Genomic DNA, 24,035 nt, shown 5'->3' with positions numbered 1-24,035 from the left:
ACAATCAAAAGGTGGTATGATAGATGTTTGGATGTTTACAATCATGAGGTGGTGTGATAGATGGTTGGATGGTTACAATCAAAAGGTGGTATGATAGATGGTTGCAATCGTGAGGTGGTATGATAGATGGTTGGATGATTACAATCATGAGGTGGTATGATAGATGTTTGGATGTTTACAATCATGAGGTGGTGTAATAGATGGTTGGATGGTAACAATCAAAAGGTGGTATGATAGATGGTTGCAATCGTGAGGTGGTATGATAGATGGTTGGATGGTTACAATCAAAAGGTGGTATGATAGATGGTTGGATGTTTACGATCATGAGGTGGTATGATAGATGGTTGGATGGTAACAATCAAAAGGTGGTATGATAGATGGTTGGATGGTAACAATCAAAAGGTGGTATGATAGATGTTTGGATGTTTACAATCATGAGGTGGTGTGATAGATGGTTGGATGGTAACAATCAAAGGGTGGTATGATAGATGGTTGCAATCGTGAGGTGGTATGATAGATAGTTGGATGGTTACAATCAAAAGGTGGTATGATAGATGGTTGGATGTTTACAATCAAAATGTGGTATGATAGATGGTTGGATGTTTACAATCAATAGGTGGTATGATAGATGGTTGGATGTTTACAATCAAAATGTGGTATGATAGATGGTTGGATGTTTACAATCAAAATGTGGTATGATAGATGTTTGGATGTTTACAATCAATAGGTGGTATGATAGATGGTTGGATGTTTACAATCAATAGGTGGTATGATAGATGTTTGGATGTTTACAATCAATAGGTGGTATGATAGATGGTTGGATGTTTACAATCAATAGGTGGTATGATAGATGGTTGGATGGTAACAATCAAAATGTGGTATGATAGATGTTTGGATGGTAACAATCAAAATGTGGTATGATAGATGGTTGGATGGTTACAATCAATAGGTGGTATGATAGATGGTTGGATGTTTACAATCAATAGGTGGTATGATAGATGGTTGGATGGTTACAATCAATAGGTGGTATGATAGATGGTTGGATGGTAACAATCAAAATGTGGTATGATAGATGTTTGGATGGTAACAATCAAAATGTGGTTGATAGATGGTTGGATGGTTACAATCAATAGGTGGTATGATAGATGGTTGGATGGTAACAATCAAAATGTGGAATGATAGATGTTTGGATGGTAACAATCAAAATGTGGTATGATAGATGGTTGGATGTTTACAATCAATAGGTGGTATGATAGATGTTTGGATGTTTACAATCAATAGGTGGTATGATAGATGGTTGGATGTTTACAATCAAAATGTGGTATGATAGATGTTTGGATGGTAACAATCAAAAGGTGGTATGATAGATGTTTGGATGGTAACAATCAAAATGTGGTATGATAGATGTTTGGATGGTAACAATCAAAATGTGGTATGATAGATGTTTGGATGGTAACAATCAAAATGTGGTATGATAGATGGTTGGATGGTTACAATCAATAGGTGGTATGATAGATGTTTGGATGGTAACAATCAAAATGTGGTATGATAGATGTTTGGATGGTAACAATCAATAGGTGGTATGATAGATGTTTGGATGGTAACAATCAAAATGTGGTATGATAGATGGTTGGATGGTAACAATCAAAAGGTGGTATGATAGATGTTTGGATGGTAACAATCAAAATGTGGTATGATAGATGGTTGGATGGTTACAATCAATAGGTGGTATGATAGATGGTTGGATGGTTACAATCAATAGGTGGTATGATAGATGGTTGGATGGTTACAATCAAAATGTGGTATGATAGATGGTTGGATGGTAACAATCAAAATGTGGTATGATAGATGTTTGGATGGTAACAATCAAAATGTGATATGATAGATTTTTGGATGGTTACAATCAAAATGTGGTATGATAGATGGTTGGATGGTTACAATCAATAGGTGGTATGATAGATGGTTGGATGGTAGCAATCAAAATGTGGTATGATAGATGTTTGGATAGTAACAATCAAAATGTGGTATGATAGATGGTTGGATGTTTACAATCAATAGGTGGTATGATAGATGTTTGGATGTTTACAATCAAAATGTGGTATGATAGATGGTTGGATGGTAACAATCAAAATGTGGTATGATAGATATTTGGATGGTAACAATCAAAATGTGGTATGATAGATGGTTGGATGTTTACAATCAAAATGTGGTATGATAGATGGTTGGATGTTTACAATCAATAGGTGGTATGATAGATGTTTGGATGTTTACAATCAATAGGTGGTATGATAGATGGTTGGATGTTTACAATCAAAATGTGGTATGATAGATGGTTGGATGTTTACAATCAATAGGTGGTATGATAGATGGTTGGATGTTTACAATCAAAAGGTGGTATGATAGATGTTTACAATCAAAAGGTGGTATGATAGATGGTTGGATGTTTACAATCAAAATGTGGTATGATAGATGGTTGGATGGTAACAATCAAAAGGTGGTATGATAGATGTTTGGATGGTTACAATCAAAATGTGGTATGATAGATGGTTGGATGTTTACAATCAAAATGTGGTATGATAGATGGTTGGATGGTAACAATCAAAAGGTGGTATGATAGATGTTTGGATGGTTACAATCAAAATGTGGTATGATAGATGGTTGGATGGTTTCAATCAAAATGTGGTATGATAGATGTTTGGATGGTTACAATCAAAAGGTGGTATGATAGACGTTTGGATGGTTACAATCAAAAGGTGGTATGATAGATGGTTGGATGTTTACAATCAAAATGTGGTATGATAGATGTTTGGATGGTTACAATCAAAAGGTGGTATGATAGATGTTTGGATGTTTACAATCAAAAGGTGGTATGATAGATGGTTGCAATCATGAGGTGGTATGATAGATGTTTGGATGGTTACAATCTAAAGGTGGTATGATAGATGTTTGGATGGTTACAATCAAAAGGTGGTATGATAGATGGTTGGATGGTTACAATCAAAAGGTGGTATGATAGATGTTTGGATGGTTACAATCAAAAGGTGGTATGATAGATGTTTGGATGGTTACAATCAAAAGGTGGTATGATAGATGTTTGGATGGTTACAATCAAAAGGTGGTATGATAGATGGTTGGATGGTTACAATCAAAAGGTGGTATGATAGATGTTTGGATGGTTACAATCAAAAGGTGGTATGATAGATGTTTGGATGGTTACAATCAAAAGGTGGTATGATAGATGTTTGGATGGTTACAATCAAAAGGTGGTATGATAGATGTTTGGATGGTTACAATCAAAAGGTGGTATGATAGACGTTTGGATGGTTACAATCAAAAGGTGGTATGATAGATGGTTGGATGGTTACAATCAAAAGGTGGTATGATAGATGTTTGGATGTTTACAATCATGAGGTGGTATGATAGATGGTTGGATGGTAACAATCAAAAGGTGGTATGATAGATGGTTGCAATCGTGAGGTGGTATGATAGATGGTTGGATGGTTACAATCAAAAGGTGGTATGATAGATGGTTGGATGTTTACAATCAAAATGTGGTATGATAGATGGTTGGATGGTTACAATCATGAGGTGGTATGATAGATGTTTGGATGTTTACAATCAAAAGGTGGTATGATAGATGTTTGGATGTTTACAATCAAAATGTGGTATGATAGATGGTTGGATGTTTACAATCAAAAAGTGGTATGATAGATGTTTGGATGTTTACAATCAAAAGGTGGTATGATAGATGGTTGGATGGTTACAATCATGAGGTGGTATGATAGATGTTTGGATGTTTACAATCAAAATGTGGTATGATAGATGGTTGGATGGTTACAATCATGAGGTGGTATGATAGATGTTTGGATGTTTACAATCATGAGGTGGTATGATAGATGGTTGGATGGTAACAATCAAAAGGTGGTATGATAGATGGTTGCAATCATGAGGTGGTATGATAGATGGTTGGATGGTTACAATCAAAAGGTGGTATGATAGATGTTTGGATGTTTACGATCATGAGGTGGTATGATAGATGGTTGGATGGTAACAATCAAAAGGTGGTATGATAGATGGTTGGATGGTAACAATCAAAAGGTGGTATGATAGATGGTTGGATGGTAACAATCAAAAGGTGGTATGATAGATGTTTGGATGTTTACAATCATGAGGTGGTGTGATAGATGGTTGGATGGTAACAATCAAAAGGTGGTATGATAGATGGTTGGATGGTAACAATCAAAAGGTGGTATGATAGATGTTTGGATGGTTACAATCAAAATGTGGTATGATAGATGGTTGGATGGTTTCAATCAAAATGTGGTATGATAGATGTTTGGATGGTTACAATCAAAAGGTGGTATGATAGACGTTTGGATGGTTACAATCAAAAGGTGGTATGATAGATGGTTGGATGTTTACAATCAAAATGTGGTATGATAGATGTTTGGATGGTTACAATCAAAAGGTGGTATGATAGATGTTTGGATGTTTACAATCAAAAGGTGGTATGATAGATGGTTGCAATCATGAGGTGGTATGATAGATGTTTGGATGGTTACAATCTAAAGGTGGTATGATAGATGTTTGGATGGTTACAATCAAAAGGTGGTATGATAGATGTTTGGATGGTTACAATCAAAAGGTGGTATGATAGATGTTTGGATGGTTACAATCAAAAGGTGGTATGATAGATGGTTGGATGGTTACAATCAAAAGGTGGTATGATAGATGTTTGGATGGTTACAATCAAAAGGTGGTATGATAGATGTTTGGATGGTTACAATCAAAAGGTGGTATGATAGATGTTTGGATGGTTACAATCAAAAGGTGGTATGATAGATGTTTGGATGGTTACAATCAAAAGGTGGTATGATAGACGTTTGGATGGTTACAATCAAAAGGTGGTATGATAGATGGTTGGATGGTTACAATCAAAAGGTGGTATGATAGATGTTTGGATGTTTACAATCATGAGGTGGTATGATAGATGGTTGGATGGTAACAATCAAAAGGTGGTATGATAGATGGTTGCAATCGTGAGGTGGTATGATAGATGGTTGGATGGTTACAATCAAAAGGTGGTATGATAGATGGTTGGATGTTTACAATCAAAATGTGGTATGATAGATGGTTGGATGGTTACAATCATGAGGTGGTATGATAGATGTTTGGATGTTTACAATCAAAAGGTGGTATGATAGATGTTTGGATGTTTACAATCAAAATGTGGTATGATAGATGGTTGGATGTTTACAATCAAAAAGTGGTATGATAGATGTTTGGATGTTTACAATCAAAAGGTGGTATGATAGATGGTTGGATGGTTACAATCATGAGGTGGTATGATAGATGTTTGGATGTTTACAATCAAAATGTGGTATGATAGATGGTTGGATGGTTACAATCATGAGGTGGTATGATAGATGTTTGGATGTTTACAATCATGAGGTGGTATGATAGATGGTTGGATGGTAACAATCAAAAGGTGGTATGATAGATGGTTGCAATCATGAGGTGGTATGATAGATGGTTGGATGGTTACAATCAAAAGGTTGTATGATAGATGTTTGGATGTTTACGATCATGAGGTGGTATGATAGATGGTTGGATGGTAACAATCAAAAGGTGGTATGATAGATGGTTGGATGGTAACAATCAAAAGGTGGTATGATAGATGGTTGGATGGTAACAATCAAAAGGTGGTATGATAGATGTTTGGATGTTTACAATCATGAGGTGGTGTGATAGATGGTTGGATGGTAACAATCAAAAGGTGGTATGATAGATGGTTGCAATCGTGAGGTGGTATGATAGATGGTTGGATGATTACAATCATGAGGTGGTATGATAGATGTTTGGATGTTTACAATCATGAGGTGGTGTGATAGATGGTTGGATGGTAACAATCAAAAGGTGGTATGATAGATGGTTGCAATCGTGAGGTGGTATGATAGATGGTTGGATGGTTACAATCAAAAGGTGGTATGATAGATGGTTGGATGTTTACGATCATGAGGTGGTATGATAGATGGTTGGATGGTAACAATCAAAAGGTGGTATGATAGATGGTTGGATGGTAACAATCAAAAGGTGGTATGATAGATGTTTGGATGTTTACAATCATGAGGTGGTGTAATAGATGGTTGGATGGTAACAATCAAAAGGTGGTATGATAGATGGTTGCAATCGTGAGGTGGTATGATAGATGGTTGGATGGTTACAATCAAAAGGTGGTATGATAGATGGTTGGATGTTTACGATCATGAGGTGGTATGATAGATGGTTGGATGGTAACAATCAAAAGGTGGTATGATAGATGGTTGGATGGTAACAATCAAAAGGTGGTATGATAGATGTTTGGATGTTTACAATCATGAGGTGGTGTGATAGATGGTTGGATGGTAACAATCAAAAGGTGGTATGATAGATGGTTGCAATCGTGAGGTGGTATGATAGATAGTTGGATGGTTACAATCAAAAGGTGGTATGATAGATGGTTGGATGTTTACAATCAAAATGTGGTATGATAGATGGTTGGATGTTTACAATCAATAGGTGGTATGATAGATGGTTGGATGTTTACAATCAAAATGTGGTATGATAGATGGTTGGATGTTTACAATCAAAATGTGGTATGATAGATGTTTGGATGTTTACAATCAATAGGTGGTATGATAGATGGTTGGATGTTTACAATCAATAGGTGGTATGATAGATGTTTGGATGTTTACAATCAATAGGTGGTATGATAGATGGTTGGATGTTTACAATCAATAGGTGGTATGATAGATGGTTGGATGGTAACAATCAAAATGTGGTATGATAGATGTTTGGATGGTAACAATCAAAATGTGGTATGATAGATGGTTGGATGGTTACAATCAATAGGTGGTATGATAGATGGTTGGATGTTTACAATCAATAGGTGGTATGATAGATGGTTGGATGGTTACAATCAATAGGTGGTATGATAGATGGTTGGATGGTAACAATCAAAATGTGGTATGATAGATGTTTGGATGGTAACAATCAAAATGTGGTATGATAGATGGTTGGATGGTTACAATCAATAGGTGGTATGATAGATGGTTGGATGGTAACAATCAAAATGTGGAATGATAGATGTTTGGATGGTAACAATCAAAATGTGGTATGATAGATGGTTGGATGTTTACAATCAATAGGTGGTATGATAGATGTTTGGATGTTTACAATCAATAGGTGGTATGATAGATGGTTGGATGTTTACAATCAAAATGTGGTATGATAGATGTTTGGATGGTAACAATCAAAAGGTGGTATGATAGATGTTTGGATGGTAACAATCAAAATGTGGTATGATAGATGTTTGGATGGTAACAATCAAAATGTGGTATGATAGATGTTTGGATGGTAACAATCAAAATGTGGTATGATAGATGGTTGGATGGTTACAATCAATAGGTGGTATGATAGATGTTTGGATGGTAACAATCAAAATGTGGTATGATAGATGTTTGGATGGTAACAATCAATAGGTGGTATGATAGATGTTTGGATGGTAACAATCAAAATGTGGTATGATAGATGGTTGGATGGTAACAATCAAAAGGTGGTATGATAGATGTTTGGATGGTAACAATCAAAATGTGGTATGATAGATGGTTGGATGGTTACAATCAATAGGTGGTATGATAGATGGTTGGATGGTTACAATCAATAGGTGGTATGATAGATGGTTGGATGGTTACAATCAAAATGTGGTATGATAGATGGTTGGATGGTAACAATCAAAATGTGGTATGATAGATGTTTGGATGGTAACAATCAAAATGTGATATGATAGATTTTTGGATGGTTACAATCAAAATGTGGTATGATAGATGGTTGGATGGTTACAATCAATAGGTGGTATGATAGATGGTTGGATGGTAGCAATCAAAATGTGGTATGATAGATGTTTGGATAGTAACAATCAAAATGTGGTATGATAGATGGTTGGATGTTTACAATCAATAGGTGGTATGATAGATGTTTGGATGTTTACAATCAAAATGTGGTATGATAGATGGTTGGATGGTAACAATCAAAATGTGGTATGATAGATGTTTGGATGGTAACAATCAAAATGTGGTATGATAGATGGTTGGATGTTTACAATCAAAATGTGGTATGATAGATGGTTGGATGTTTACAATCAATAGGTGGTATGATAGATGTTTGGATGTTTACAATCAATAGGTGGTATGATAGATGGTTGGATGTTTACAATCAAAATGTGGTATGATAGATGGTTGGATGTTTACAATCAATAGGTGGTATGATAGATGGTTGGATGTTTACAATCAAAAGGTGGTATGATAGATGTTTACAATCAAAAGGTGGTATGATAGATGGTTGGATGTTTACAATCAAAATGTGGTATGATAGATGGTTGGATGGTAACAATCAAAAGGTGGTATGATAGATGTTTGGATGGTTTCAATCAAAATGTGGTATGATAGATGGTTGGATGTTTACAATCAAAATGTGGTATGATAGATGGTTGGATGGTAACAATCAAAAGGTGGTATGATAGATGTTTGGATGGTTACAATCAAAATGTGGTATGATAGATGGTTGGATGGTTTCAATCAAAATGTGGTATGATAGATGTTTGGATGGTTACAATCAAAAGGTGGTATGATAGACGTTTGGATGGTTACAATCAAAAGGTGGTATGATAGATGGTTGGATGTTTACAATCAAAATGTGGTATGATAGATGTTTGGATGGTTACAATCAAAAGGTGGTATGATAGATGTTTGGATGTTTACAATCAAAAGGTGGTATGATAGATGGTTGCAATCATGAGGTGGTATGATAGATGTTTGGATGGTTACAATCTAAAGGTGGTATGATAGATGTTTGGATGGTTACAATCAAAAGGTGGTATGATAGATGGTTGGATGGTTACAATCAAAAGGTGGTATGATAGATGTTTGGATGGTTACAATCAAAAGGTGGTATGATAGATGTTTGGATGGTTACAATCAAAAGGTGGTATGATAGATGTTTGGATGGTTACAATCAAAAGGTGGTATGATAGATGGTTGGATGGTTACAATCAAAAGGTGGTATGATAGATGTTTGGATGGTTACAATCAAAAGGTGGTATGATAGATGTTTGGATGGTTACAATCAAAAGGTGGTATGATAGATGTTTGGATGGTTACAATCAAAAGGTGGTATGATAGATGTTTGGATGGTTACAATCAAAAGGTGGTATGATAGACGTTTGGATGGTTACAATCAAAAGGTGGTATGATAGATGGTTGGATGGTTACAATCAAAAGGTGGTATGATAGATGTTTGGATGTTTACAATCATGAGGTGGTATGATAGATGGTTGGATGGTAACAATCAAAAGGTGGTATGATAGATGGTTGCAATCGTGAGGTGGTATGATAGATGGTTGGATGGTTACAATCAAAAGGTGGTATGATAGATGGTTGGATGTTTACAATCAAAATGTGGTATGATAGATGGTTGGATGGTTACAATCATGAGGTGGTATGATAGATGTTTGGATGTTTACAATCAAAAGGTGGTATGATAGATGTTTGGATGTTTACAATCAAAATGTGGTATGATAGATGGTTGGATGTTTACAATCAAAAAGTGGTATGATAGATGTTTGGATGTTTACAATCAAAAGGTGGTATGATAGATGGTTGGATGGTTACAATCATGAGGTGGTATGATAGATGTTTGGATGTTTACAATCAAAATGTGGTATGATAGATGGTTGGATGGTTACAATCATGAGGTGGTATGATAGATGTTTGGATGTTTACAATCATGAGGTGGTATGATAGATGGTTGGATGGTAACAATCAAAAGGTGGTATGATAGATGGTTGCAATCATGAGGTGGTATGATAGATGGTTGGATGGTTACAATCAAAAGGTGGTATGATAGATGTTTGGATGTTTACGATCATGAGGTGGTATGATAGATGGTTGGATGGTAACAATCAAAAGGTGGTATGATAGATGGTTGGATGGTAACAATCAAAAGGTGGTATGATAGATGGTTGGATGGTAACAATCAAAAGGTGGTATGATAGATGTTTGGATGTTTACAATCATGAGGTGGTGTGATAGATGGTTGGATGGTAACAATCAAAAGGTGGTATGATAGATGGTTGGATGGTAACAATCAAAAGGTGGTATGATAGATGTTTGGATGGTTACAATCAAAATGTGGTATGATAGATGGTTGGATGGTTTCAATCAAAATGTGGTATGATAGATGTTTGGATGGTTACAATCAAAAGGTGGTATGATAGACGTTTGGATGGTTACAATCAAAAGGTGGTATGATAGATGGTTGGATGTTTACAATCAAAATGTGGTATGATAGATGTTTGGATGGTTACAATCAAAAGGTGGTATGATAGATGTTTGGATGTTTACAATCAAAAGGTGGTATGATAGATGGTTGCAATCATGAGGTGGTATGATAGATGTTTGGATGGTTACAATCTAAAGGTGGTATGATAGATGTTTGGATGGTTACAATCAAAAGGTGGTATGATAGATGTTTGGATGGTTACAATCAAAAGGTGGTATGATAGATGTTTGGATGGTTACAATCAAAAGGTGGTATGATAGATGGTTGGATGGTTACAATCAAAAGGTGGTATGATAGATGTTTGGATGGTTACAATCAAAAGGTGGTATGATAGATGTTTGGATGGTTACAATCAAAAGGTGGTATGATAGATGTTTGGATGGTTACAATCAAAAGGTGGTATGATAGATGTTTGGATGGTTACAATCAAAAGGTGGTATGATAGACGTTTGGATGGTTACAATCAAAAGGTGGTATGATAGATGGTTGGATGGTTACAATCAAAAGGTGGTATGATAGATGTTTGGATGTTTACAATCATGAGGTGGTATGATAGATGGTTGGATGGTAACAATCAAAAGGTGGTATGATAGATGGTTGCAATCGTGAGGTGGTATGATAGATGGTTGGATGGTTACAATCAAAAGGTGGTATGATAGATGGTTGGATGTTTACAATCAAAATGTGGTATGATAGATGGTTGGATGGTTACAATCATGAGGTGGTATGATAGATGTTTGGATGTTTACAATCAAAAGGTGGTATGATAGATGTTTGGATGTTTACAATCAAAATGTGGTATGATAGATGGTTGGATGTTTACAATCAAAAAGTGGTATGATAGATGTTTGGATGTTTACAATCAAAAGGTGGTATGATAGATGGTTGGATGGTTACAATCATGAGGTGGTATGATAGATGTTTGGATGTTTACAATCAAAATGTGGTATGATAGATGGTTGGATGGTTACAATCATGAGGTGGTATGATAGATGTTTGGATGTTTACAATCATGAGGTGGTATGATAGATGGTTGGATGGTAACAATCAAAAGGTGGTATGATAGATGGTTGCAATCATGAGGTGGTATGATAGATGGTTGGATGGTTACAATCAAAAGGTTGTATGATAGATGTTTGGATGTTTACGATCATGAGGTGGTATGATAGATGGTTGGATGGTAACAATCAAAAGGTGGTATGATAGATGGTTGGATGGTAACAATCAAAAGGTGGTATGATAGATGGTTGGATGGTAACAATCAAAAGGTGGTATGATAGATGTTTGGATGTTTACAATCATGAGGTGGTGTGATAGATGGTTGGATGGTAACAATCAAAAGGTGGTATGATAGATGGTTGCAATCGTGAGGTGGTATGATAGATGGTTGGATGATTACAATCATGAGGTGGTATGATAGATGTTTGGATGTTTACAATCATGAGGTGGTGTGATAGATGGTTGGATGGTAACAATCAAAAGGTGGTATGATAGATGGTTGCAATCGTGAGGTGGTATGATAGATGGTTGGATGGTTACAATCAAAAGGTGGTATGATAGATGGTTGGATGTTTACGATCATGAGGTGGTATGATAGATGGTTGGATGGTAACAATCAAAAGGTGGTATGATAGATGGTTGGATGGTAACAATCAAAAGGTGGTATGATAGATGTTTGGATGTTTACAATCATGAGGTGGTGTGATAGATGGTTGGATGGTAACAATCAAAAGGTGGTATGATAGATGGTTGCAATCGTGAGGTGGTATGATAGATGGTTGGATGGTTACAATCATGAGGTGGTATGATAGATGTTTGGATGGTAACAATCAAAAGGTGGTATGATAGATGGTTGGATGTTTACAATCAAAATGTGGTATGATAGATGGTTGGATGTTTACAATCAATAGGTGGTATGATAGATGGTTGGATGTTTACAATCAAAATGTGGTATGATAGATGGTTGGATGTTTACAATCAAAATGTGGTATGATAGATGTTTGGATGTTTACAATCAATAGGTGGTATGATAGATGGTTGGATGTTTACAATCAATAGGTGGTATGATAGATGTTTGGATGTTTACAATCAATAGGTGGTATGATAGATGGTTGGATGTTTACAATCAATAGGTGGTATGATAGATGGTTGGATGGTAACAATCAAAATGTGGTATGATAGATGTTTGGATGGTAACAATCAAAATGTGGTATGATAGATGGTTGGATGGTTACAATCAATAGGTGGTATGATAGATGGTTGGATGTTTACAATCAATAGGTGGTATGATAGATGGTTGGATGGTTACAATCAATAGGTGGTATGATAGATGGTTGGATGGTAACAATCAAAATGTGGTATGATAGATGTTTGGATGGTAACAATCAAAATGTGGTATGATAGATGGTTGGATGGTTACAATCAATAGGTGGTATGATAGATGGTTGGATGGTAACAATCAAAATGTGGAATGATAGATGTTTGGATGGTAACAATCAAAATGTGGTATGATAGATGTTTGGATGGTAACAATCAAAATGTGGTATGATAGATGGTTGGATGGTAACAATCAAAAGGTGGTATGATAGATGTTTGGATGGTAACAATCAAAATGTGGTATGATAGATGGTTGGATGGTTACAATCAATAGGTGGTATGATAGATGGTTGGATGGTTACAATCAATAGGTGGTATGATAGATGGTTGGATGGTTACAATCAAAATGTGGTATGATAGATGGTTGGATGGTAACAATCAAAATGTGGTATGATAGATGTTTGGATGGTAACAATCAAAATGTGATATGATAGATTTTTGGATGGTTACAATCAAAATGTGGTATGATAGATGGTTGGATGGTTACAATCAATAGGTGGTATGATAGATGGTTGGATGGTAACAATCAAAATGTGGTATGATAGATGTTTGGATAGTAACAATCAAAATGTGGTATGATAGATGGTTGGATGTTTACAATCAATAGGTGGTATGATAGATGTTTGGATGTTTACAATCAAAATGTGGTATGATAGATGGTTGGATGGTAACAATCAAAATGTGGTATGATAGATGTTTGGATGGTAACAATCAAAATGTGGTATGATAGATGGTTGGATGTTTACAATCAAAATGTGGTATGATAGATGGTTGGATGTTTACAATCAATAGGTGGTATGATAGATGTTTGGATGTTTACAATCAATAGGTGGTATGATAGATGGTTGGATGTTTACAATCAAAATGTGGTATGATAGATGGTTGGATGTTTACAATCAATAGGTGGTATGATAGATGGTTGGATGTTTACAATCAAAAGGTGGTATGATAGATGGTTGGATGTTTACAATCAATAGGTGGTATGATAGATGTTTGGATGTTTACAATCAAAAGGTGGTATGATAGATGTTTACAATCAAAAGGTGGTATGATAGATGGTTGGATGTTTACAATCAAAATGTGGTATGATAGATGGTTGGATGGTAACAATCAAAAGGTGGTATGATAGATGTTTGGATGGTTACAATCAAAATGTGGTATGATAGATGGTTGGATGTTTACAATCAAAATGTGGTATGATAGATGGTTGGATGGTAACAATCAAAAGGTGGTATGATAGATGTTTGGATGGTTACAATCAAAATGTGGTATGATAGATAGTTGGATGGTTTCAATCAAAATGTGGTATGATAGATGTTTGGATGGTTACAATCAAAAGGTGGTATGATAGACGTTTGGATGGTTACAATCAAAAGGTGGTATGATAGATGGTTGGATGTTTACAATCAAAATGTGGTATGATAGATGTTTGGATGGTTACAATCAAAAGGTGGTATGATAGATGTTTGGATGTTTACAATCAAAAGGTGGTATGATAGATGGTTGCAATCATGAGGTGGTATGATAGATGTTTGGATGGTTACAATCTAAAGGTGGTATGATAGATGTTTGGATGGTTACAATCAAAAGGTGGTATGATAGATGGTTGGATGGTTACAATCAAAAGGTGGTATGATAGATGTTTGGATGGTTACAATCAAAAGGTGGTATGATAGATGTTTGGATGGTTACAATCAAAAGGTGGTATGATAGATGTTTGGATGGTTACAATCAAAAGGTGGTATGATAGATGGTTGGATGGTTACAATCAAAAGGTGGTATGATAGATGTTTGGATGGTTACAATCAAAAGGTGGTATGATAGATGTTTGGATGGTTACAATCAAAAGGTGGTATGATAGATGTTTGGATGGTTACAATCAAAAGGTGGTATGATAGATGTTTGGATGGTTACAATCAAAAGGTGGTATGATAGACGTTTGGATGGTTACAATCAAAAGGTGGTATGATAGATGGTTGGATGGTTACAATCAAAAGGTGGTATGATCGATGTTTGGATGTTTACAATCATGAGGTGGTATGATAGATGTTTGGATGGTTACAATCAAAATGTGGTATGATAGATGTTTGGATGGTTACAATCAAAAGGTGGTATGATAGATGTTTGGATGTTTACAATCAAAAGGTGGTATGATAGATGGTTGCAATCAAAATGTGGTATGATAGATGTTTGGATGGTTACAATCAAAAGGTGGTATGATAGATGTTTGGATGGTTACAATCAAAAGGTGGTATGATAGACGTTTGGATGGTTACAATCAAAAGGTGGTATGATAGATGTTTGGATGGTTACAATCAAAAGGTGGTATGATAGATGTTTGGATGTTTACAATCATGAGGTGGTATGATAGATGTTTGGATGGTTACAATCAAAAGGTGGTATGATAGATGTTTGGATGGTTACAATCAAAAGGTGGTATGATAGATGGTTGGATGGTTACAATCAAAAGGTGGTATGATAGATGGTTGGATGGTTACAATCAAAATGTGGTATGATAGATGGTTGGATGGTTACAATCAAAAGGTGGTATGATAGATGTTTGGATGGTTACAATCAAAATGTGGTATGATAGATGTTTGGATGGTTACAATCAAAAGGTGGTATGATAGATGTTTGGATGTTTACAATCAAAAGGTGGTATGATAGATGGTTGCAATCAAAATGTGGTATGATAGATGTTTGGATGGTTACAATCAAAATGTGGTATGATAGATGGTTGCAATCATGAGGTGGTATGATAGATGTTTGGATGTTTACAATCAAAAGGTGGTATGATAGATGGTTGCAATCATGAGGTGGTATGATAGATGTTTGGATGTTTACAATCAAAAGGTGGTATGATAGATGGTTGCAATCATGAGGTGGTATGATAGATGTTTGGATGGTTACAATCAAAATGTGGTATGATAGATGGTTGCAATCATGAGGTGGTATGATAGATGTTTGGATGGTTACAATCAAAAGGTGGTATGATAGATGGTTGCAATCATGAGGTGGTATGATAGATGTTTGGATGTTTACAATCAAAAGGTGGTATGATAGATGGTTGCAATCATGAGGTGGTATGATAGATGTTTGGATGTTTACAATCAAAAGGTGGTATGATAGATGGTTGCAATCATGAGGTGGTATGATAGATGTTTGGATGGTTACAATCAAAAGGTGGTATGATAGATGTTTGGATATTTACAATCAAAAGGTGGTATGATAGATGGTTGCAATCATGAGGTGGTATGATAGATGTTTGGATGGTTACAATCAAAAGGTGGTATGATAGATGTTTGGATGTTTACAATCAAAAGGTGTTATGATAGATGTTTGGATGTTTACAATCAAAAGGTGGTATGATAGATGTTTGGATGTTTACAATCAAAAGGTGGTATGATAGATGTTTGGATGTTTACAATCAAAAGGTGTTATGATAGATGTTTGGATGTTTACAATCAAAAGGTGGTATGATAGATGTTTGGATGGTTACAATCAAAAGGTGGTATGATAGATGTTTGGATGGTTACAATCAAAAGGTGGTATGATAGATGTTTGGATGTTTACAATCAAAAGGTGGTATGATAGATGTTTGGATGGTTACAATCAAAAGGTGGTATGATAGATGTTTGGATGGTTACAATCAAAAGGTGGTATGATAGATGTTTGGATGGTTACAATCAAAAGGTGGTATGATAGATGTTTGGATGGTTACAATCAAAAGGTGGTATGATAGATGTTTGGATGGTTACAATCAAAAGGTGGTATGATAGATGTTTGGATGGTTACAATCAAAAGGTGGTATGATAGATGTTTGGATGGTTACAATCAAAAGGTGGTATGATAGATGTTTGGATGGTTACAATCAAAAGGTGGTATGATAGATGTTTGGATGGTTACAATCAAAAGGTGGTATGATAGATGTTTGGATGGTTACAATCAAAAGGTGGTATGATAGATGGTTGGATGTTTACAATCAAAAGGTGGTATGATAGATGTTTGGATGGTTACAATCAAAAGGTGGTATGATAGATGTTTGGATGGTTACAATCAAAAGGTGGTATGATAGATGTTTGGATGGTTACAATAAAAAGGTGGTATGATAGATGGTTGGATGTTTACAATCAAAATGTGGTATGATAGATGGTTGGATGGTTACAATCAAAATGTGGTATGATAGATGTTTGGATGGTTACAATCAAAAGGTGGTATGATAGATGGTTGGATGGTTACAATCAAAAGGTGGTATGATAGATGTTTGGATGGTTACAATCAAAAGGTGGTATGATAGATGGTTGGATGGTTACAATCAAAATGTGGTATGATAGATGTTTGGATGTTTACAATCAAAAGGTGGTATGATAGATGGTTGGATGGTTACAATCAAAAGGTGGTATGATAGATGGTTGGATGGTTACAATCAAAAGGTGGTATGATAGATGGTTGGATGGTTACAATCAAAAGGTGGTATGATAGATGTTTGGATGGTTACAATCAAAAGGTGGTATGATAGATGTTTGGATGGTTACAATCAAAAGGTGGTATGATAGATGGTTGGATGGTTACAATCAAAAGGTGGTATGATAGATGTTTGGATGGTTACAATCAAAAGGTGGTATGATAGATGTTTGGATGGTTACAATCAAAAGGTGGTATGATAGATGTTTGGATGGTTACAATCAAAAGGTGGTATGATAGATGTTTGGATGGTTACAATCAAAAGGTGGTATGATAGACGTTTGGATGGTTACAATCAAAAGGTGGTATGATAGATGGTTGGATGGTTACAATCAAAAGGTGGTATGATAGATGTTTGGATGTTTACAATCATGAGGTGGTATGATAGATGTTTGGATGGTTACAATCAAAATGTGGTATGATAGATGTTTGGATGGTTACAATCAAAAGGTGGTATGATAGATGTTTGGATGTTTACAATCAAAAGGTGGTATGATAGATGGTTGCAATCAAAATGTGGTATGATAGATGTTTGGATGGTTACAATCAAAAGGTGGTATGATAGATGTTTGGATGGTTACAATCAAAAGGTGGTATGATAGATGTTTGGATGGTTACAATCAAAAGGTGGTATGATAGATGGTTGGATGGTTACAATCAAAAGGTGGTATGATAGATGGTTGGATGGTTACAATCAAAAGGTGGTATGATAGATGGTTGGATGGTTACAATCAAAAGGTGGTATGATAGATGTTTGGATGGTTACAATCAAAAGGTGGTATGATAGATGGTTGGATGGTTACAATCAAAAGGTGGTATGATAGATGGTTGGATGGTTACAATCAAAATGTGGTATGATAGATGGTTGGATGGTTACAATCAAAAGGTGGTATGATAGATGTTTGGATGGTTACAATCAAAATGTGGTATGATAGATGTTTGGATGGTTACAATCAAAAGGTGGTATGATAGATGTTTGGATGTTTACAATCAAAAGGTGGTATGATAGATGGTTGCAATCAAAATGTGGTATGATAGATGTTTGGATGGTTACAATCAAAATGTGGTATGATAGATGTTTGGATGGTTACAATCAAAAGGTGGTATGATAGATGGTTGCAATCATGAGGTGGTATGATAGATGTTTGGATGTTTACAATCAAAAGGTGGTATGATAGATGGTTGCAATCATGAGGTGGTATGATAGATGTTTGGATGTTTACAATCAAAAGGTGGTATGATAGATGGTTGCAATCATGAGGTGGTATGATAGATGTTTGGATGGTTACAATCAAAAGGTGGTATGATAGATGTTTGGATATTTACAATCAAAAGGTGGTATGATAGATGGTTGCAATCATGAGGTGGTATGATAGATGTTTGGATGGTTACAATCAAAAGGTGGTATGATAGATGTTTGGATGTTTACAATCAAAAGGTGTTATGATAGATGTTTGGATGTTTACAATCAAAAGGTGGCATGATAGATGTTTGGATGTTTACAATCAAAAGGTGGTATGATAGATGTTTGGATGTTTACAATCAAAAGGTGTTATGATAGATGTTTGGATGTTTACAATCAAAAGGTGGTATGATAGATGTTTGGATGGTTACAATCAAAAGGTGGTATGATAGATGTTTGGATGGTTACAATCAAAAGGTGGTATGATAGATGTTTGGATGTTTACAATCAAAAGGTGGTATGATAGATGTTTGGATGGTTACAATCAAAAGGTGGTATGATAGATGTTTGGATGGTTACAATCAAAAGGTGGTATGATAGATGTTTGGATGTTTACAATCAAAAGGTGGTATGATAGATGTTTGGATGGTTACAATCAAAAGGTGGTATGATAGATGTTTGGATGGTTACAATCAAAAGGTGGTATGATAGATGTTTGGATGGTTACAATCAAAAGGTGGTATGATAGATGTTTGGATGGTTACAATCAAAAGGTGGTATGATAGATGTTTGGATGGTTACAATCAAAAGGTGGTATGATAGATGTTTGGATGGTTACAATCAAAAGGTGGTATGATAGATGTTTGGATGGTTACAATCAAAAGGTGGTATGATAGATGGTTGGATGTTTACAATCAAAAGGTGGTATGATAGATGTTTGGATGGTTACAATCAAAAGGTGGTATGATAGATGTTTGGATGGTTACAATCAAAAGGTGGTATGATAGATGGTTGGATGTTTACAATCAAAATGTGGTATGATAGATGGTTGGATGGTTACAATCAAAATGTGGTATGATAGATGTTTGGATGGTTACAATCAAAAGGTGGTATGATAGATGGTTGGATGGTTACAATCAAAAGGTGGTATGATAGATGTTTGGATGGTTACAATCAAAAGGTGGTATGATAGATGGTTGGATGGTTACAATCAAAATGTGGTATGATAGATGTTTGGATGTTTACAATCAAAAGGTGGTATGATAGATGGTTGGATGGTTACAATCAAAAGGTGGTATGATAGATGGTTGGATGGTTACAATCAAAAGGTGGTATGATAGATGGTTGGATGGTTACAATCAAAAGGTGGTATGATAGATGTTTGGATGTTTACAATCAAAAGGTGGTATGATAGATGGTTGCAATCAAAATGTGGTATGATAGATGGTTGGATGGTTACAATCAAAAGGTGGTATGATAGATGGTTGGATGTTTACAATCAAAAGGTGGTATGATAGATGTTTGGATGGTTACAATCAAAAGGTGGTATGATAGATGTTTGGACGGTTACAATCAAAATGTGGTATGATAGATGTTTGGATGGTTACAATCAAAATGTGGTATGATAGATGTTTGGATGGTTACAATCAAAAGGTGGTATGATAGATGGTTGGATGGTTACAATCAAAATGTGGTATGATAGATGGTTGGATGGTTACAATCAAAAGGTGGTATGATAGATGGTTGGATGTTTACAATCAAAAGGTGGTTTGATAGATGGTTGCAATCAAAATGTGGTATGATAGATGGTTGGATGGTTACAATCAAAATGTGGTATGATAGATGGTTGGATGGTTACAATCAAAAGGTGGTATGATAGATGGTTGCAATCAAAATGTGGTATGATAGATGGTTGGATGGTTACAATCAAAAGGTGGTATGATAGATGTTTGGATGGTTACAATCAAAAGGTGGTATGATAGATGGTTGGATGGTTACAATCAAAAGGTGGTATGATAGATGTTTGGATGGTTACAATCAAAAGGTGGTATGATAGATGTTTGGATGTTTACAATCAAAATGTGGTATGATAGATGGTTGGATGGTTACAATCAAAAGGTGGTATGATAGATGGTTGCAATCAAAATGTGGTATGATAGATGGTTGGATGGTTACAATCAAAAGGTGGTATGATAGATGTTTGGATGGTTACAATCAAAAGGTGGTATGATAGATGGTTGGATGGTTACAATAAAAAGGTGGTATGATAGATGTTTGGATGGTTACAATCAAAAGGTGGTATGATAGATGGTTGGATGGTTACAATCAAAAGGTGGTATGATAGATGTTTGGATGTTTACAATCAAAAGGTGGTGTGATAGATGGTTGCAATCAAAATGTGGTATGATAGATGGTTGGATGGTTACAATCAAAAGGTGGTATGATAGATGGTTGGATGTTTACAATCAAAAGGTGGTGTGATAGATGGTTGCAATCAAAATGTGGTATGATAGATGGTTGGATGGTTACAATCAAAATGTGGTATGATAGATGGTTGGATGGTTACAATCAAAAGGTGGTATGATAGATGGTTGCAATCAAAATGTGGTATGATAGATGGTTGGATGGTTACAATCAAAAGGTGGTATGATAGATGTTTGGATGGTTACAATCAAAAGGTGGTATGATAGATGGTTGGATGGTTACAATCAAAAGGTGGTATGATAGATGTTTGGATGGTTACAATCAAAAGGTGGTATGATAGATGGTTGGATGTTTACAATCAAAAGGTGGTATGATAGATGGTTGCAATCAAAATGTGGTATGATAGATGTTTGGATGGTTACAATCAAAAGGTGGTGTGATAGATGTTTGGATGGTTACAATCAAAATGTGGTATGATAGATGGTTGGATGGTTACAATCAAAAGGTGGTATGATAGATGTTTGCAATCAAAATGTGGTATGATAGATGGTTGGATGGTTACAATCAAAAGGTGGTATGATAGATGTTTGGATGGTTACAATCAAAAGGTGGTATGATCGATGTTTGGATGGTTACAATCAAAAGGTGGTATGATCGATGTTTGGATGTTTACAATCAAAAGGTGGTATGATCGATGTTTGGATGGTTACAATCAAAAGGTGGTATGATCGATGTTTGGATGGTTACAATCAAAATGTGGTATGATCGATGTTTGGATGGTTACAATCAAAAGGTGGTATGATCGATGTTTGGATGTTTACAATCAAAAGGTGGAATGATAGATGTTTGCAATCAAAATGTGGTATGATAGATGGTTGGATGTTTACAATCAAAAGGTGGTATGATAGATGGTTGCAATCAAAATGTGGTATGATAGATGGTTGGATGGTTACAATCAAAAGGTGGTATGATAGATGTTTGGATGGTTACAATCAAAATGTGGTATGATCGATGTTTGGATGGTTACAATCAAAAGGTGGTATGATAGATGGTTGGATGGTTACAATCAAAAGGTGGTATGATCGATGTTTGGATGGTTACAATCAAAAGGTGGTATGATCGATGTTTGGATGGTTACAATCAAAAGGTGGTATGATAGATGTTTGGATGGTTACAATCAAAAGGTGGTATGATAGATGGTTGGATGGTTACAATCAAAAGGTGGTATGATCGATGTTTGGATGGTTACAATCAAAAGGTGGTATGATAGATGTTTGGATGTTTACAATCAAAAGGTGATATGATCGATGTTTGGATGGTTACAATCAAAAGGTGGTATGATAGATGGTTGGATGGTTACAATCAAAAGGTGGTATGATAGATGTTTGGATGGTTACAATCAAAATGTGGTATGATCGATGTTTGGATGGTTACAATCAAAATGTGGTATGATCGATGTTTGGATGGTTACAATCAAAAGGTGGTATGATAGATGGTTGGATGGTTACAATCAAAAGGTGGTATGATCGATGTTTGGATGGTTACAATCAAAAGGTGGTATGATAGATGGTTGCAATCATGATGTGGTATGATAGATGGTTGCAATCATGAGGTGGTATGATAGATGGTTGCAATCATGAGGTGGTATGATAGATGGTTACAATCACGAGGTGGTATGATAGATGGTTACAATCATGATGTGGTATGATAGATGGTTGCAATCATGAGGTGGTATGATAGATGGTTACAATCATGATGTGGTATGATAGATGGTTACAATCATGATGTGGTATGATAGATGGTTGCGATGATGAGGTGGTGTAATCGATCGTTGGCTCACGTGTGATAACAGTGGGGAATCTTGCATTTCTGAATGCGTAGATCTGAACTTCTTGGACATATTGTTTTCCTTTAGCACTAATCAAGGGACTTACAGTCATACTCCATGAATTGTATTTTTTTCCAGTTTGGTTTACCTGCGCTTACCTGGCCTTTCTGCATTGCAACACTTCCGTTCTTGCTTATCACCAGCAACTGCTCTGCTATCTTCAAGATCCCCCTATCTCGGGTCACTTACCCTGAAGAAAACCGCCGCTACTACAAGTATATACAAGAATCTAAATTTAAAGAAAACACAGAAGAAGACAATTCTTCCCTTTAGGTATTTCCCCATGAATAATCAACATTTCTGCTCCATAAATGAAACATCTCCTATGAAATGTAAAAATTATTATACGGCACCACATTAAGAATATATATATATATTCTCTCTCTGAATATCTCTCTCTGTCTCTCTCTGTCTCTCTCTTTCACACACACACACACACACACACACACACACACACACACACACACACACACACACACACACACACACACACACACACACACACACACACACACACACACACACACACACACACACACACACACACACGTAATGGCAAGAGTAAAAAAATTTTTTTTTTGAAAAAAGACAGGTAATGGCTGATGAAAGCAAGAAAGCAAACGCAAAATAGAATGATAGCAAGGAAGATTTTAAAAAACGATGGTGGCGTCAACAATGGTGGAAAACAAAACCATGTTTGAAAATAACCCAAACGGATTCCACCACAAATGGGGGAAACAAAAGCAAAATATATCAAAACTTGAAAAATGCCAAATTTTGAAAGGTCAGGCCCGGATAGAATTACAAACTTCTGGCTAATGCAACGAGATGCTCCCCACAATCACTATGTTCGAGCGTTCAACAAACTTATCCAAGGGGTGGAGGCCTTGGATGAGTGGCTCACTGACACACTGTAGTGTGTCATCCTTGAGAAGAACCTGCTTAAGAGTGCAAAAGTCCTGAGACTGCGGCGAAGATTTACGCTCCAACAGGACAATGACCCCAAGCATACAGCCAAAGCAACACTGGAATGGCTTCAGAACAAGAAGGTGAAAGTCCTTGAGTGGCTCAGCCAAAGCCCAGACTTGAATCCTATTGAGAATCTGTAGAAAGACTTGAATATTGCTGTTCACCGATCCCCTCCCTCCTCCACCCCCCCCTCCCCCCAATCAAACTTGACAGAGCTTGAGCAAATCTGCAAGGAAGAATGGGAGAAACTCCCCAAATCCAGATTGCAAAGCTGATACAGACAATACAGACATACCCAAGAGGACTCGAAGCTGTAATCACTGCCAAAGGTGCTTCTACGAAGTATTGATTCAG

The 24,035-nt window shown here is 36.0% G+C and overlaps 1 protein-coding gene across 1 annotated transcript in view; it reads left to right on the top strand.

Moving 5' to 3' along the window:
• Positions 1-23,119, top strand: part of LOC137421981 (urea transporter 2-like) — a 138,580-nt gene extending 115,461 nt beyond the window's left edge. Inside the window, exon 8 of the mRNA XM_068108619.2 lies at positions 22,791-23,119. Coding sequence (XP_067964720.2) covers positions 22,791-22,985 — 195 coding nt within the window. The 3' untranslated portion in view covers positions 22,986-23,119. The remainder of the gene's footprint in view (positions 1-22,790) is intronic.
• Positions 23,120-24,035: the final 916 nt, after the last annotated feature.

Source organism: Myxine glutinosa, chromosome 2 (genome assembly GCF_964187855.1).
Source record: "Myxine glutinosa chromosome 2, kmMyxGlut1.1, whole genome shotgun sequence".
Taxonomy (NCBI): Eukaryota; Metazoa; Chordata; class Myxini; order Myxiniformes; family Myxinidae; genus Myxine; species Myxine glutinosa.
Note: the sequence above shows the minus strand (reverse complement) of the source record. Positions and strands in the feature narration are given on the sequence as shown.